Source organism: Ursus americanus, chromosome 3 (genome assembly GCF_024610735.1).
Source record: "Ursus americanus isolate L20-20 chromosome 3, mUrsAme1.1.p, whole genome shotgun sequence".
Classification (NCBI taxonomy): Eukaryota; Metazoa; Chordata; class Mammalia; order Carnivora; family Ursidae; genus Ursus; species Ursus americanus.
The window spans coordinates 92,915,444-92,932,906 of record NC_142129.1 but is presented as its reverse complement, the minus strand read 5'-3'; the positions used below and the strand labels follow the sequence as shown (position 1 = coordinate 92,932,906).

At 42.3% G+C, this 17,463-nt stretch overlaps 1 protein-coding gene across 1 annotated transcript in view; it reads right to left on the bottom strand.

The window, feature by feature from the left end:
* The window catches only part of HECW1 (HECT, C2 and WW domain containing E3 ubiquitin protein ligase 1), a 419,927-nt gene that overhangs the window by 149,899 nt on the left and 252,565 nt on the right, over positions 1-17,463 (bottom strand). Inside the window, exon 5 of the mRNA XM_045793669.2 lies at positions 1,010-1,085. Within this exon, the coding sequence (XP_045649625.2) occupies positions 1,010-1,085 (76 nt within the window). The remainder of the gene's footprint in view (positions 1-1,009; positions 1,086-17,463) is intronic.

Sequence of the window (17,463 nt, the reverse complement as noted above, 5' to 3'; positions counted from 1 at the left end):
AACAGTTTTCCAATTCTGTTCAATAGAGTCCTAGAGCTTCATGCCATCATGTCTCCTCAAAGACCACTTAGGATGGAATTTAGTGTGTGGGGCTCTGAGCTTTGTATATCATTTTAGGCAGGGTCATTCGGTTTTTCTTTGTACTTTTAATTTTGAAATTATTCAAAATAATTTGCGGTTAAGCAAATTATTAACCCAGAAGACACAGAGGTTAAGCGTCTGCCTTCGGCTCAGGGCGTGATCCTGGTGTTATGGGATCGAGCCCCACATCAGGCTCCTCCACTATGAGCCTGCTTCTTCCTCTCCCACTCCCCCTGCTTGTGTTCCCTCTCTCGCTGGCTGTCTCTGTCTCTGTCAAATAAAAAAATAAAATCTAAAAAAAAAAAATGAAATTATTCTAGATTTACAGAAGAGTTGTAGAGATAGTACAAAGATTTTCAACATATCCTTTACCCAGTTTGCCCCATTGTTAATATATTACAGAACTATGATACATTATGAAAACTAAAAAAATTAGATTACTCAACTAAACACTATTAAGTTACATAGTTTATTTGGATTTTCACTGACTTTTCCACAAATGTACTTTTCTGAGCAGCTAGGTTTTTATCTGTTTTGCCAATTGAGCTTCACGTGAGATTTCATTTAGACAAAGTCTGCTGGCTGCTTCTCTCCCCAGGCTTTCCCCTACCTCCACTTTGTAAACTTTCAGATAATGCTAGTGATGATGGAGGCAAAGTGAAACTGTAGCTTTTCTTCTCATCATCTCAAAGGGCTTTAGCATCTGTTACTTATTGACTCCTCCAGTGTCCTTATGAGGTCAAGGAAAACGGAGCAGATATTTTTAACTTTTGTGTTAAATTAGATGAGGGATTAAATGAACAGATTGGGAAACTGAGGCACATAGAGGTGGAGTAACTTGTAGGTAAGAGTCAAATTGAAGTAGGTCTCCAGACTGCTGGTTGACCTTCTTATTGTCTCCATCGGCCTTCAGGTGAGCAAAACATACCTGAGAGAGAAAAGCTGATCAGTCTCCGACTTCCTTGCCCTTGGACAGTCTCATCAGAGCCAATGCTCTTAAAAATCTGTAAGAAGAAGGAAAATGGTGATGGGTAGTAAGGAGGGCACGTATTGCATGGTGCACTGCGTGTTATACGCAACTAATGAATCATCGAACTTTACATCAGAAACCAGGGATGTACTGTATGGTGACTAACATAATAAAAAAAAAAAAAAAGAAGAAGAAGGAAAATGGGAGACAAGCAAAACAAGCATTGAAATAGATACTCACACTGCAAAACAAACATGCTTAATCACAGTTATTTCTCCAACTAGAGTCTACAAAGACAGCAGCGTTGTGATTTTATTAGGCTACTATTGACTAAAACAAGCTTCCAGCAATCTAATGTCTTTCCCAGTAACAGAGGTTCTGCTAGTGGGGATGAGGGGTATTTTTCAGAGTAACGGAAATCAACAAACACAATTACTGTAATATTAGAGGCTCTTTGTAACTACTTATGTAAACAACGTCTTTTCACATTCAAATTTGCAGACTATTTATTAAAGCAGACCCTAAGGCAATAGAATCATAGGTCAATAGATGTTCACTGTTGTAATTATAATGTGTTTCCATTTAAGCAAAGTATACTGTTAAACTGCTGTACCTCCATTTCTTCTGATCTGTATTATTATCTAGGGATTTCCAGGAAATTCTATGTATGAGGGAAGAGCCTGAGCATAGCATTAAGAAACTACTCTGAGGTCTCTTATTTAATTGCCTTCCTGGGAAATTTCAGAACATGATTGTTACATGGGTTATCTGTAGTCTAGTAGGTATTTGCAAGTCAGGTTGCTAAAATGTTTTATTTTCCAGCATTGCTCAATATATATCTACTAATGTAGTAATCAGAACATCTAAAGTCCTTGCTTCCATTTTCTTCTAGGAAAGTTCTACTCAGAAGTGATTCTGAATATTTATTCAAAGGCAGATTTACTATTTAATACATTGCATTTGCAGAAAATAATTTTTAAAATCAGAGTTAGTAAGCAAATTCATACAGTGTCCACTTTTTAGAAGATAATCTGTACCGAAGAAGGAAAAGATAGAAAACTCAATGACCTCTAGCTCAGAGTCTCTTTGTTGTAGGTCCTGTGGGCTGTTTCTCTTCCTATTGCCTTTCCGTATCCTTGATGCTGTTAAGAGTGTGATTGGATGTTACCTTCAAGCTGTCTTTATAAGACTTGGGTGTAACGACTGGGCACCACTAGGGCTCACAGCTTTGGCCCAGGAGAGTACAAAGGGATTTTTAGAATACTTCCTCACATTGAAGCTGGTGCCCCTGATGTGCCTATGTGCTTGGCTTCAGCAACTGTGGAAATCTCCTCTGTATGCTTCCTTTCAGACCTGTGCAAGGTGCATCTCAGGGCTGCTGGGCTGTTCAGCAGAGAATGGTCAGTGGCATAGGCAATGGATCTTGGCATCAAGTGAGATAAGAGACAGGTCTGTTCTCTAAGAGTCTCATTTGATAAGAAAGAATCAGAGGAAGACACGGCCTGGGATTGGTGGGTTGGGAATATGGACTGGTCCCAAGGCATTATCTCCCTCCAACTGGGAAAGCCTGATTCTTCTACTCTGTGTTTGTTCTTCACATTGCCTGGCTGACACGGAGCAACAGAGGTCAACAAACAGCTCAGAAACTGCACCCTTGGGCTGGACCCCTCTCCTAACTCTTGAAGTGGCCAATCCAGGGAGGCATAAATCAAAATTCCTTAATGTAATTTTTTCTTCTTTGTCAAACCTATCTCCATTGAAATGAAGGCCTTAGGAGTTTCGGCAGGCTGGCCACAGCCCCTTATGCTGCAATACTTGCCAAAGTAGGACAATGACAGTCGTCTTCCTAATTCTAGTTGAAAGATGCCAACATCGAGCTTATCTCCGCAGAATGTAAGTTCCTTGACGACACAACAAAAACTATAATTTTCGTAGACTTGTACAATTACAAGTCTAAAGTGCGTGCATTCCAATTTTTTAAAGGTGTAGGATCAAACTACACATTTCATAGTAGGCTAACACGAGCTTACACGTGCAATCAGAACAAAAGATAGTATATTTGTTCCTTCCTGTTTAAAGCATACATATTTTGTTTCTTCATATTGAATTATTCCTCTGCTGGCTATTCAGGGTATTTACAAAAAGTCTCTTCATCTTTATGGCATCAAAAAACAGGTCTGTAGGCAAAGAGAGAAACGTATATTTTTCAGCATCACCTGAGCTCAAAGGGGAGACACACATTTAAAACCCCGTAGAAGTCTACTTAACTCGTAGCTTTTTGCTCACTTTATGTACAAAGTCATCTCGGCACCAGATTGATGATATGAACATGGAGGCAAGAGTAACCGTGATAAACATTTTCCAGGAAGTAAAAATGTTTGCCCGTCTCGAGAAGGTTCTGCATCCTGACTTCTTGTTCATCTGTACTTTCCCTTAGTTCCCTTTGCTCTTCCCCATGTGTGAAGCCTCGCTGTTCCTCTAAATGCTGGGTGCTGGTCCTGGTGCCCCCTCTCAGATGCAGCCCTGGCAGTTTCACTGTTTCGCACACAAATGTTTCCACCACAAAGCCTCCTTGGCGAACGGTTTAACAGATTCAAAGCCGAATCTGTTGGTGGTGTGCGGAAGATCCCGTAGGATACTGAGAACGCCCTTGGAGGTGAACTAAGGGGCTCTCTGGGGTTAATTCTGATGTATCTCTCCTACTCCCATTCTCATTTTCTCTTTACGTCTGCTGTTGGAAAGGCTGTCAGTATGAATCCGCACCACGGTTGCAGACTCCCCAGACACAATTCAGCGAAAAAAACAGAGTGGCGAGCAGGCCCCCTCTGCCTTAACCCTGCCACGTTCTTTAAATTCTACCTGTCCTTTCATGGTACCACCTCTTGAAGAGGTGGCTGCTTGCTGGAAACACACAGGCCTCAAACACACGGTCATAGAAGCATGTTGGCCTAGATCCTTCGTCTTTCAGTCTCTGAGAAAACAGGTGTCTCAGACAGGGGTGCTATCATTGCCAGAGGTAGGCAGGTGCGCCCCGGGGGCAAGGGTGCCCGCCGTGGAACATTCACTGTACTCACAGTGTTAATTCCTTAGGAACGATTTTCTATCTCTGACCGCTTTGGGCAACACAGGATTGCAGACAGGAGCACCCTGAGCGAATCCACTTGGGGCGAGGGGCTGCTGCGTGAGAGAGGGTAGGCATTTGGCTCCCTACGAAGAAGTGAGAGACTGTGTAAGAGGCACCGCTCCAGTGAGAACACTAGCTGGAAGTAAGCAAATCCTGGATGTTTCCTGATGATTTTTAGTTTTTCCAGCTATTTCTTTAAACGTAGTTTTTTGTGTAGTGTAGACTATTCTGAAAGCAGGGATAGAACAAACGCTACCAAATTCTAAGACATAGTTGAGTCATTCTGTTTGCTCTGGGACTGAGGTCCCTGACCTTAGCGTGCATCGGAATCACCTGAAGGGCTTCATAAAATACAGACTGCCAGGGCCCATGCCCAAAGGTCTGATTTTGTGGGTCTGGGGAGGGCCTGAGAGTCTGTATTTCTACCAAGTTTCAGATGAGACTCATGCTGCTGAGGGGACCACGCTTGGAGAAGCATCAGTCGTAAGCGTCTACTTCTTTCAAATGGTAACAGAAAGATGACTAAAATTGTCCCTAACTCTCATCTCAAACTGTCTTGATCCTGGTTCCAAGCACCAGAAGCAAGTTCTATGATGCCTTGGGCAGTGCTCAAGCTTGTACCTGTTAGGGACAAAAAATCCAATTCTCTGCAGATCTCACTTCCTTGTCTGGGTAACTATCACCTTGCTGGTTAGTCCCTCAGTCTGTGACGGGCTCTTCACTCTGCTCTCTGTGAGCTGATCATTGTTGCCTGATTCAACCTGCAAAAGGCACTCTTTTTTTTTTTTTATGATATATTTGTCACCATACAGTACATCATTAGTTTTTGATGTACTGTTCCATGATTCATTGTTTGCGTATAACACCCACTGCTCCATGTAATACGTGCCCTCCTTAATACCCTTCAACAGGCTAGTCCATCCCCCCACCCTCAGTTTGTTTCCTGGAGTCCATAGTCTCTCGTGATTCATTTCAGCCTCTGTTTACCCCCCCCTTCATTTTTCCCTGCCTTTTCCTACCGATCTCCCTGCTATTCCTTATGTTCCACAAATGAGTGAAACCATATGATAATTGTCTTTTTCTGCTTGACTTATTTCACATTTCATAATCTCCTCTAGTCCCGTCCATGTTGATGCAAATGTTCGGTAATCGTTCATTCTGATGGCTGAGTAATATTCCATTGTATATATGGACATCTTCTTAATTCAGTCATCTGTTGAAGGGCATCTCGGCTCCTTCCACAGTTTGGCTATTGTGAACGTTGCTGCTATGAACATTGGGGTGCATATGACCCTTCTCTTCACTATGTCTGTATCTTTGGGGTTAATACCCAGTAGTGCAATTGCTGGGTCATAGGGTAGCTCTATTTTCAACTTTTTGAGGGACCTCCACACTGTCCTCCACAGTGGCTGTACCAACTTGCATTCCCACCAACAGTGTAAGAGGGATCCCCTTTCTCCACATCCTCTCCAACAATTGTTGTTTCCTGCCTTCGTAATTTTTGCCATTTTAACTGGTGTAAGGTGGTATCTCAATGTGGTTTTGATTTGAATTTCCCTGATGGCTAATGATGTTGAACATTTTTTCATGTGTCTGTTAGCAAAAAGCACTCTTTTGCACTCACTGGGCACAAGTGGGGCTGCCGGCTGTATGGCCCAGTGACATGTTTGCTTTGGTCAATACAGTAATAGAGTTTAAAAAAAAATTAGTTTCCCGACATATTTTTATTTTTTATTTTTTTTATTTTTTTATTTTTTTTTTTTTAAGATTTTATTTATTTATTCGACAGAGATAGAGACAGCCAGCGAGAGAGGGAACACAAGCAGGGGGAGTGGGAGAGGAAGAAGCAGGCTCATAGCAGAGGAGCCTGATGTGGGGCTCGATCCCATAACGCCGGGATCACGCCCTGAGCCGAAGGCAGACGCTTAACCGCTGTGCCACCCAGGCGCCCCTCCCGACATATTTTTAAAAATTAAACTGTTGATTTAAAATGTGCTGTTAAATTAATGGAATGAACCTAAAACCTCACAATTTATGATATAATATAAAAAGACAATTTTCCCTAAAATGATCACTATTTATTTTTTAAAATTTCCCAGGAATATTAATAACAAGTACTTTTCAACAACTTACAGTGAGAATCCTCATTTGGTTTTAAAATTCTGTATGATTATGAGTCAACAATGTTAAGTGCTTTGTGATACTTTTTGGGACTAATAAAACAGATTCAACTAAGCAAAAATAAAATAATAATAATAATAATAATAATAACAAACTATGGGTTTCAGACTTTTTCAGGATATCCAGCAGTAAGCAACTTAAGTTGAGAAACACCGTCCCAGGCCTTCTCTCTGGAGCTGCCTTCATCAATCCTAAGACGCTCATTGCTTTCCATGTTAATGCCATGAAATCTGGGTATGGCTAATCATCAAGTGTCTTATCATTGTAATCGGAAAGCTTTTTTCCAGCATGGTGGTATGAAAATCAATATGCATCTGAATATCCATGGCATTTTAGGTTCCATGGAGTGTGATACCAACCTGGCTCCCTGGAAGCTCTTGGTGTGTCTGTATGTGTGTTTATGGTGTGTATGTATGCACACGAGTATGCGTGTACACGTGTGTGTATGTGCACACATGTGTGCGTGTGTAGGCATGCACATACACACATGCACTGTAATCATTCACGCACACCTGTGTGTACATGTGTGCACACATACATGTGTCCATGAGTACGTATGCATGTATTTTTTACTTTTTTCTGTTTCATTTAAAATAATTTGTGAGGTGAAATTCACATAACATAAAATTGACCATTTTAAGTGGAACAATTCAGTGGCCTTTCACACCTTCACAATGTTGCGTGACCACCTTCCATCTGCTTCTTAGACATTTTAATGACTCAGAGTAAAACTCGTACCTTACGCCCAATAAGTAGTTTCTTCCCATTCTTCTCTCCTCCCCAGCCTCAGGAAACCTCCAATTTACTTTCCGTCTCTGTGGGTTTCCATGTTTTAGAGATTGCGTATAAATGGAATCATACAATATATGGACTTTCGTGACTGGATTCTTTTCACTTAGTATAATGTCTTTGACGTTTGTATGAATCCGGGCTCTTCAGAAAAACAGAACCAACAGGGTGTGGGCATGTACGTATACACACATAGAACAAGGAACTGGGTCATATTTATGGAGGCTTCCCTCTCTTACGTATTTCCTACTATCTGCGGTTAGCAAGCTGGAGACTCGCGAGAGCTGATGGTGTGATTTCCAGTCTGAAAGCCAGCAGACTCAAGACCCAGGAAGGGCTGGGGGTTCAGTCTGAGTCCAAAGGCGGGGAAAAACGGATGTCTTAGCTATTCAACGGAAGGTTAGGATTGGTCTAGTTAGCTCTTCCATTCATAGGATGAGGCCCACCAACATCAGGGAGGGCAATCTGCTGTACTCAGTCTATCAATGTAAACGTTAAGCTCATCCAAAAGTACCCTCACAGGAAAACCCACAATACTGTTTGACCAAGTATCAGTGCACCCTGTGTCCCTATCAGGTTGACACATAGAATTAACCATCACAAGGTTTCTCCAGGTGGTAGCACTGACCAACATATTAATCCTCTTTATGGCTGAATAATCCACTGCATGTATATGCCACAGGTTTTTTGTTGTTGTTGAAATCCTGTCAAATTATTTTTTCTTAGCATTGAGATATAACTGACATATAACATTGTTTGAAGTTTAAGTCGTACAATGTGTTGATTTGATGCACGCATATACTGCAAAATGATTACCGCCATAGTGTTAGGTAACACCTTCATGTCATAGGACTATTAAGATCTACTCTCTTAGTAACTTTCAAGTTCATAGTATAGTATTATTAACTATAATCACCATACTTGACATCAGATCCCTAGAACACTATTCACCTTATAATTAAAAATGTATATGCTTCGACCAAAATCTTTCCATCATCCCCCACCTTCCCACCCATGGTAACCCCACTCTACTACTCTCCGTTTCCATGAATTTGGCTTTTTTTAGATTCCACATATAAGTGGAATACCATACAGTATGTCTCTTTCTCTGTCTGACTTATCTCACTTAGCACAAGGCTCTCAAGATCCCTCCATGTTGTTGCAAATGGCAGGATTTCCTTTATTCTCATGGCTGAATATTATTCTTCATATATCTATATATCTATATCTATACTTATCTCACATTTTCTTTACCTATTCACTCATTGATGGACACTTAGGTTGTTTCCATAGCCTGGCTACTGTGAATAATGCTGCTATGAACATGGCAAGGCAGATATCTCTTCAAGATCCTGTTTTCATATTTTTGGATATATACCAGAAGTGGGATTGCTGGATTATATGAAAATTCTATTTTTAATTTCTTAAAGATTTATTTTTTTTTAATTTGTCAGAGAGAGAGGGAGGGAGGGAGAGATGGAGAGCATGAACAGGGGAGTGGCAGGCAGAGGGAGAAGCAGGCTCCCTATTGAACGAGGAGGCCAATGCCCAATGCGGGACTCGATCCCAGGACCCCGGGATCATGACCTGAGCTGAAGGCAGGTGCTTCACTGACTGAGTCACCCAGGCGTCCCCTATTTTTAATTTTTTGAGGAACTTCATACTGTTTTCCAGAGTGGCTGCACCAATTTACATTCCCACCAACAGTGCACAAGGATTCCTGTTTCTCCACATCCTCACATTTATCTCTTGTCTTTCCGATGATGGCCATTTTAATAGGTGAGGTGATAGTTCATTGTGGTTTTGATTTGCATGTCCCTGAAGATGAGTGATGTTGAGCATCTTGTCATGTGTCTGTCGCCCATCTGTATGTCTTCTTTGGGACAATGTCTATTCAGGTCCTCTGCCCATTTTTAAATTGAACTGTTTGTCTTCTGGCTATTGAGGTCCATTAGTTCTTTATGTATTTTGGATACTGACACCTTATCAGATACATGATTTTCAAGCACTTTCTCCCACTCTGTAGGTTGCCTTTTCATTTTGCTGACTTTTTTTTTTTTTTTTTTTTTTGCTGTGCACACGTTTGATGGGTCCCACTTATTAATTTTTGCTTTGTTGCTTGTCCTTTTGGTGTCATAGCCAACATATCCTTTCCCAGTCAAGGTCAAGATGCTTTTTCTCTATGTTTTCTCTGAGGAATTGTATGGTTGTTGGTATTTCACTTAAGTTTTTAATCCATTTGAGTTCATTTTTGTGAATGGTATGAGATAAAGTTCGAATTCACTTTTCTGCATATCATTATCCAGTTTCCCCAGTACCATTTATTAAAGACATGATCCTTTCTACACTGAGGATTCTTGGCTTCCTTGTCAAATATTAGTTGACTGTATATACAAGGGTTTATGTCTGAGCTCTTGTTTCTTTTCCATTGGTCTATGTTTCTATGTGTATGCCAGTGCCATGCTGTTTTGATTACTATAACTTTGTAGTATAGTTCAAAATCAGGAAGTGTAATATCTCCAGCTTTGTTCTTTCCCAGAATTTCTTTGACTATTTAGGGTCTTTGTGACTCCATATGAATTTTAGGATTGTTTTTTTCTATTTCTGTGAAAAGTGCCATTGGAATTTTGATAAAGATTGCATTGAATCTGTACAATGCTTTGGAAAGTTATGGACACTTAATAGTATTAATTCCTCTGCTCCATGAACATGGAATATCTATTTTTTGTGTCTTCTTTCCTTTCATCAAAGCCTAGTATTTTTCAGTGTAAAGATGTTTTACTTCTTTGGTTAAATGTAATTCTAATTATTTAATTGTTTCTGATGCTGTTGTAAATGGTATTTTTTCCCCCTTATTTCTTCGGCACTTTTTTTAAAAGATTTTATTTACTTATTTGACAGAGAGAGAGCATAGCAGGGGGAGTGGCAGGCAGAGGAAGAGGGAGGAACAGGCTTTCTGCTAAGCAGGGAGCCCAATGTGGGGTTCAATCCCAGGATCCTGTGATCATGACCCAACCCGAAGGCAGATGCTTAACCAACTGAGACACCCAGGTGCCCCACTCTGGCATTTTCTGATAGTATATAGAAACAACTGATTTATATATGTTGATTTTGTATCCTCCAACTTTACTGAACTCACTGATTGATTAGTTCTAACAGTTTTCTGGTGTGCTCTTCAAGATTTTCTACATATAAAATTGTATTTTAAAAAAGACCATATCATTGCAAACAAAGACAACTTTACTTTTTCCTTTCAAATTAAGATGCATTTATTTCTTTTTATTGCCTGATTACTCAGGCAGGCTAGGACTTCCAATACTATGCTGAATGGGGTAAGTGAGAATGGGAAAGCTTGTCTTATCCTTGATATTAGAGGAAAAGCTTTCAACCTTTCACTGTTGGGCTTTCACTCCGGGCTTGTTATACACAGCCTTTATTACATTGAGGTACGTTCTTTCTCTGCCCAATTTGTTGTATTTTTTTTTTTTATCATGAAAGGATGTTGTATTTTATCAAATGCTTTTTCTGCATTTATTGACATGATCACATGATTTTATCTTTTATTCTATTAATATTTATTTTACTTAGTGATTGATTTGCATATGTTGAACCATTCTTGCCTCCCAAGGATAAATCCCACTTGATCATATTGTATGATCCCTTTAGGGTACTGTTAAATTCTGTTTGCAAATATGTTTTTGGGAATTTTGCATCTATATTCATCAAAGACATTGGTCTGCAGTTTTCTTTCTTATAGTGTCCTTCTCTGGCTTTGGTTTCAGGGGATTACTGGCCTTGTAAGATGAGTTTGGGGGTGTTCCCTCCTCTTCATTTTTTTTTTTAAGTTTGAAAAGCACTGGTGTTAATTCTTCTTTAAGTGTTTGATAGGAATAACCAATGAATCCATCTGGTCCTGGGCTTTTTTGAGGGAAGGCTTTGGATCACTGATTCAATCTCCTTACTTGTTATTGATCCGTTTAGATTTCTATTTCTTCATGAATCAGTTTTGATAGGTTGTATATTTCTAGGAATTTCTCCATTGCTAGGTTATCAGATTTGTTGATGTATAAATAATCACAGTAATCACTTATTTCTGTGGTATTAGACTGTCTCCTCTTTCATTTCCGATTTTATTATTTCAGCCTTTTTTTTTTCTTAGGCTAGCTAAAGGTCTGTCAATTTTACCTTTTCAAAAAAATTAGTTCTTAGTTTTGTTAGTCTTTTCTACAGTTTTTGGGTCTTTTTATTTCATTTGGTTCTGCATGGATTTTTGTTGTTTCTTTTTTCCGCTAACTTTGGGCTTAGTTCTTTTTTCTGCTAGTTTCTTTAAAGTGTAAATTTAGGTTGTTTATTTGATCTTTTTTATTTCTTAATGTAGACATTTATCACTATAGAAGTCCCTCTTAAAACTCTTTTGCAGCATCCTACAGGTTTTGATATGTTGTACTTCCATTTTCATTTGTCTCAAGGTATTTTTAAACTTCCCTTTTGATTTCTTCTTTGGCCCATTGGTTGTTTAAGAATGTGTTGTTTTATATATAGGTATAGATAGATAAATAGTTGCTATACGTTCTTGGTAAATAGACCCCTTTGTAATTATATGATGACCTGTGTTTCTTATTACATTTTTGGCATGCACAGTGATGAAGGTCAGCCATGGGGCTCGAGGCTGGCACCTTGCACTTGCACAGCTGCAGGGGCCTGGGCTGGCTGCTGGTGTGGTTTGCAGGCTCTGGTGAAAGGGGGCAGAGAGAGTTAAGAGGGACTCTGGTAGTTTGCACTGGCAAACACAAGTACATATGGGGCAAAAGCTGATCAAATCTGGAGCTGTCCTGCCACAGCTGAGCTGGTCGTTAGTTCCTTTTACAGTGGCGAAAGCTGCTGGGTTTGTCTGTGGGATTACTCTTAGGATTTTTGCTCACGATGTTCACGAAGTTTCTTAAATGGACTCCATAGCTTTCCCAGAGCTGTTTCTGTTCATGGATAGCTAATCGTTGATCTTCGTGGGCTGACGGAAGCTAGAGTCTCCTATGTCACCACTTTGATGACATCACTCCCACAGTTTGTTTCTTGCTCTGGTATTTAACCAAAATATTTATACAGGTGGTGATAAGCAGGTGTTCTATTGGGTGGTGACAGCTCAAGCCAGAGTCTGTGCACCCCTTTCTCCGCCAGCTCCTCCTCGGTGTGTGGCCCAGGGCAAGACCTTCAACTCCTCTGATTCTCAGCTTCCCTTTCTATCAAATGGAAGCCAGATCAGAACCTACGTCTCTGATGCCCCCGAGACCTGAATGAGGTGGTGCATACGAAACGCTCAGCACAAAGGCTGGCACACAGTAAGTGCTCTCAATTAGGCCCGTGTTGTCATTTATACTGTTACTTATTTCCGAGCCTCTGACTTTTCATTGTTAAGTATTACGTTAGCAGATTATCTAATATGATTCTTTACTTTTCGGTGAAGAACGCGACTCATGAAGAGGTCGATCGGCGGACCTGCTTGGCTGGCTGTGAAAAGGAGACGTGACCAAAAGATAGTCTGAAAGCTGGGTCCAGGCCTTCTATACATCTGGGCCAGTGTTCTGCTCAGCCGGACTCTCATAAATCCACACCTCGGGTCAACAGCTGCATTGTCTGCTATGCCAGGCTCATCTGGATTAATTTAATATACGTGCAATCTTGTCCATATTTTTCTATCCTCAGTTTTCCAACAAATTCATGTCAAGCTGCTATTTTAATCATTTTGTAAATAACACCTGGCCATCCTGAAATAAACAATAGAAGCAACCGTGCAGTAAGCTTATGTCAGCTTCTGGACCCTTCAGTTGGCCCAGACAGCAGATGAGCACATCTCTCTTAGCGTGGAGCTGATCTGAGGGACCATGGGCCTGGCATGAAGGGTGATGGGTTGAGATTAGGGGTCACAGAGCTGCAGTAGGAAGGGAGGTGGGGGTGGGCAGAACTTCTGGAAGGGTTCCATCAGAAGATAGGGCAAGCATGTAAGGAGTTCTGAGCCTCTCCCTGGTTACTCTGTGATAAGGCTGGGCTTAGGGCAAGTACGTGGCAGCTCATGGGGAAGGAAAGATGGCAGCACTGCTTCTTCAGAGGCCACGCGCATCCCTGGGAGTGAACATCCACATAATGTGGGTAGTTAGGGACTCCAGGTTGAGTTGGCTTGGCTTGTCTCTTTTCTCCTCCACCTTCAACCCCCAAATACTGGGAGGACTGAAGGGGCCCTTTTAAGCCTTGTGGCAGGCAGAATTCTAAGAAAAGCCCCAAGGTTTTCTGCCCCTGGTATACCAGCCCGGCATAATCCCAGGGACGGATCCTGCAATTAGGTGATGTGATATGTCACAGTTGACTTTGAGAGGGGGAGATAATATGATGTATCCAATCTAATCACACGAGCTCTTTACATTTGGCTCTAGAGGCCAGAGAGAGAGAGGGAGTCAGAGTTTCAGAGTGAGAAAGGTTTTTGCACTATTGCTAGCTTGAACAGCCACCAAGGGAATGGGAACTACAACCACGAGGAACTGAATTCTTCCAACAAGACTGAGGTCGAAAGCAGAATTTCCCCCTGGGAACTCCCAGACGAGAACTCAGCCTGGCTGATGCCTTGATTTTGTATTTACCTGCAATCCACTGAGCAGAGAAGGCAGCCATCACGTGCTGGCTTCTGACCTCCAGAACTGTGAGCTACTAAGCGCTATTTTAAGCGCCTACCTTTATGGTAATTTGCTATACAACAATAGGAGACTGATACAACCTTCTTCACTCTATTTCCTCTACGAGCCAGAGCTCATTTTCAAGACATTCGTTTGCCTTGTGAGCAATATCTGCCCTATCTTAGAACCAATGGATGTACTTCTCCTGAGCAACCATGGCCAGTTTTCACCCCCTGGTAAACCGTGAACTGTATAACTGGACTCGTTCCTCTGTTAGCAAGGAGCACACTCACCTGACCCAGGAGCCCCACTCTTCACTGGTTAAAAGTACATGCTTGTGTATTCTCTACGTAGCTTGAAATCCTCTTGGGAGCAAGGCTGGGTATGTGCATGTCCACACACACACACACACACACACAATTTTCCCCGTGTTTCCAGACTCTTATGACACTTTGTAGGGGCAAGAAATAGACAGCTCATGATTAACTGGAGCCATTGCTTTAAATTTAAAATACCTGGAAAGGTATTTGGAGGGTAAAGACAAACATATTAATTGTATCGTTTGGAAATATAACTAACCTACTGTCTTAAAACGAATTTATGTTTCTCAACTTTTTGAAAATACGTATGTGTGCATAAAACATCATATAGTATGTAGAATAATTTATATTGTGTATTATAAACATGCATATTATGTGCCTGCGTATATGTACATATGCATAAATGTATACAACTTACCTCTCTAGTCTCCTTGAATGATAACATCCCCTTAAGTAACAATCCTTTCATGACCCTGTGTTCCTCCCATATCTGCAACCTCCCATATCTGCTTCATGCACTGATAGACCATCCGTTTACTAAGCCGAACCATGCCAGCATATACTCAGGGGAAGGAACTCAGGGAAAGGTGCCATGAAAGTACACCCGGGGGAGAATGGCAGGCGGAGACGTAGGGCCAGGGGGCTGCTGTGTGTGTCACACAGGGAGGGCCACCTGCAATCTCTCTCTCGTGACCGTGGAGTGCCACGGGGGACTTGGCATCTTCTGTTAAGGAAGGCGGCAATGGATTGCTTAAACACTCTACAGTTGGAGGTATGGCCCAGGTTTGCTCTGGAGGCTGAACACTCCTGAACTGGGCATCTCTGGATGAGGTGGAATGAGCCAGGGAAGGAAGGGGAGGAAGGAGGCTGTAGGCGGAGAGACCTGCCACAGCAAAGGCAGACCGATGCAAACCAGCCTGGTGTTCTGGGAGCCACAAGCATCACCCCATCCCTGAGCTGGAAAGCGTGGTGACCCCGAGACTCTGCAAGAGTCAGGAAATGCAGGCTGGTGTTGCCATGTTTGGGACATTTCAATTAGTTTATGCTTTATTTTTATTTCATTTTTATTGTGGTATGTGTTTCGGGATTGACCTTTACCTAGAGGCAAGAGAGAGCCACTGAATGTTTGGTTTTATTTTTTGGCTAATAACTTTGTATTTAAATGATCAAATTTACTTCAAGAAGGAAGATAAACTCAGTGCTCTGGACAGGAGTTCAATGCTTACATTGTGCTCAGAAGGCTCCCATGGTCATAGCCTGGAGGCTGACGTGCAGGGGATTTCCATACCTACATCAAGCCTCTCCAGACCGAGGAGGTGGACCGTCTGGGGGTGGCACGGGCATCCATCCTTAGGGTGAGTCTAGGCTGCACCTCAGGCTGAGAACCACGAGATCAGAAGGCACAACACTGAGGCAGCTGCCATGGTCCAGGTGAAACATAAAGAGGGTCCCAACAGTGTGGTAGGAGAATGGGGAGGAGGGGAACTTGCTCCCTTAAGTGGTAAATGAGGGTGTTCAGGGACAGAGGAGCCCTGTACTGAACCTCTGTCTTTGTATTCTCTTTGAATTTAGAATCTTATTCTAACAGATTATGAAATTCTGCAAATCCTTTGTCCTTCCAGACCTGGGTTTTATCCTTTACCACCAGCAAATGCGGCTAAGGAGGCAAGAGACCCAACAGTTAGGTCTTTGCATCTAAATCTACGAGGTTGGGGGGAAAAGGAAACTGTTTTAATTCTGCTTTTTAAAAACAGCTGTTAAATTCATTTACTGAAAACCTCTGGGTGAATTAAATCACGGAGAGTGTTTCAGCTGCTATTCCACGTGGGTCAAAAGTCTGCTGAATGAAGGCAAAGGACTGCATTTTGCACAGAGCGCTTTCTCGCCATCCGCTCCCTCTGACTGAACAGACCAGCAGTGTAAGGGATCAGCCAGCGAGGGATGTGCAGGGTTCATCCATTTCAGTGTTTGGTGAAACTGTGACAGGCTTTACTCCTCACCGAATGAGACATGTTCCCGAAAAGATACCTACAAAATGATTTTGCTTCCACACAAACCATCGCCCCCTCGCTAACTTGCTTTAACATTTCTAGGATGTATTCCCGCGTAAAAATGTATTTATGTTCAGGCAAAAAAGGTGTCCATCTCTCTCTAGTGTAATGTCCTTTGTCCCACGACATGCCACAGGGATACTCACTTTCCAAGAGTAACTAGGAAGAGCCCGCTGAAGTCCAAGGATGGGCTTGCTGTTGGTCCCCAGGCGCTCTGCCACCACAGGACCCCTGGGCAGCAGCTTCCTACTCTCCAGTTGCATCGGGGGCCTCCTGCTGCCTACAATTTGCTGGCTCATGGGATGAGTGGGGACTAACCCTTCTCTCACATATGGTGGGAGGGTTCTTGCTCTTTCATTAAGCACTACTCCGCATCCAAGCACCGCAAACTTACCTCACACCTCTGCATTTCTAGGGGCTTTGTGGAAAGTCAAGAACCTCCTTCTAGTTGCCTAAATTGTGATTTTCAAAGACAAGGTCTCTAAACAATAAGACTCACTTGTTCATTAGAAGAAATCCACACTACTTCCTATCTAGTTCTTTTTTTACAAATATTTGTTAAAGTAAAACCCACAATCAGCCATCATTTTGAACTATTCCTCATCCACCCATCCATCCTTCCACCCATCCACCCTTCCATCCATCCACCCTTCCACCCATCCATCCTTCCACCCATCCATCCTTCCACCCATCCATCCTTCCATCCATCCATCCATCCATCCATCCATCCATCCATCCATCCATCCACCCTTCCACCCATCCACCCATCTATCCATCCATCCACCCATCCATCCTTCCTTCCATCCATCCATCCATCCATCCATCCATCCATCCATCCATCCATCCATCCACCCTTCCACCCATCCATCCTTCCACCCATCCATCCTTTCATCCATCCATCCTTCCATCCATCCATCCTTCCATCCATCCATCCATCCATCCATCCATCCATCCATCCATCCTTCCACCCATCCTTCTATCCATCCATCCACCCTTCCACCCATCCATCCTTCCACCCATCCATCCTTCCACCCATCCATCCTTCCACCCATCCATCTTTCCACCCATCCTTCTATCCATCCATCCATCCATCCATCCATCCATCCATCCATCCATCCTTCCATCCATCCACCCATCCATCCACCCATCCATCCTTCCATCCATCCACCCTTCCACCCATCCATCCTTCCACCCATCCATCCTTCCACCCATCCATCCTTCTATCCATCCATCCATCCATCCATCCATCCATCCATCCATCCATCCATCCACCAATCCACCTATC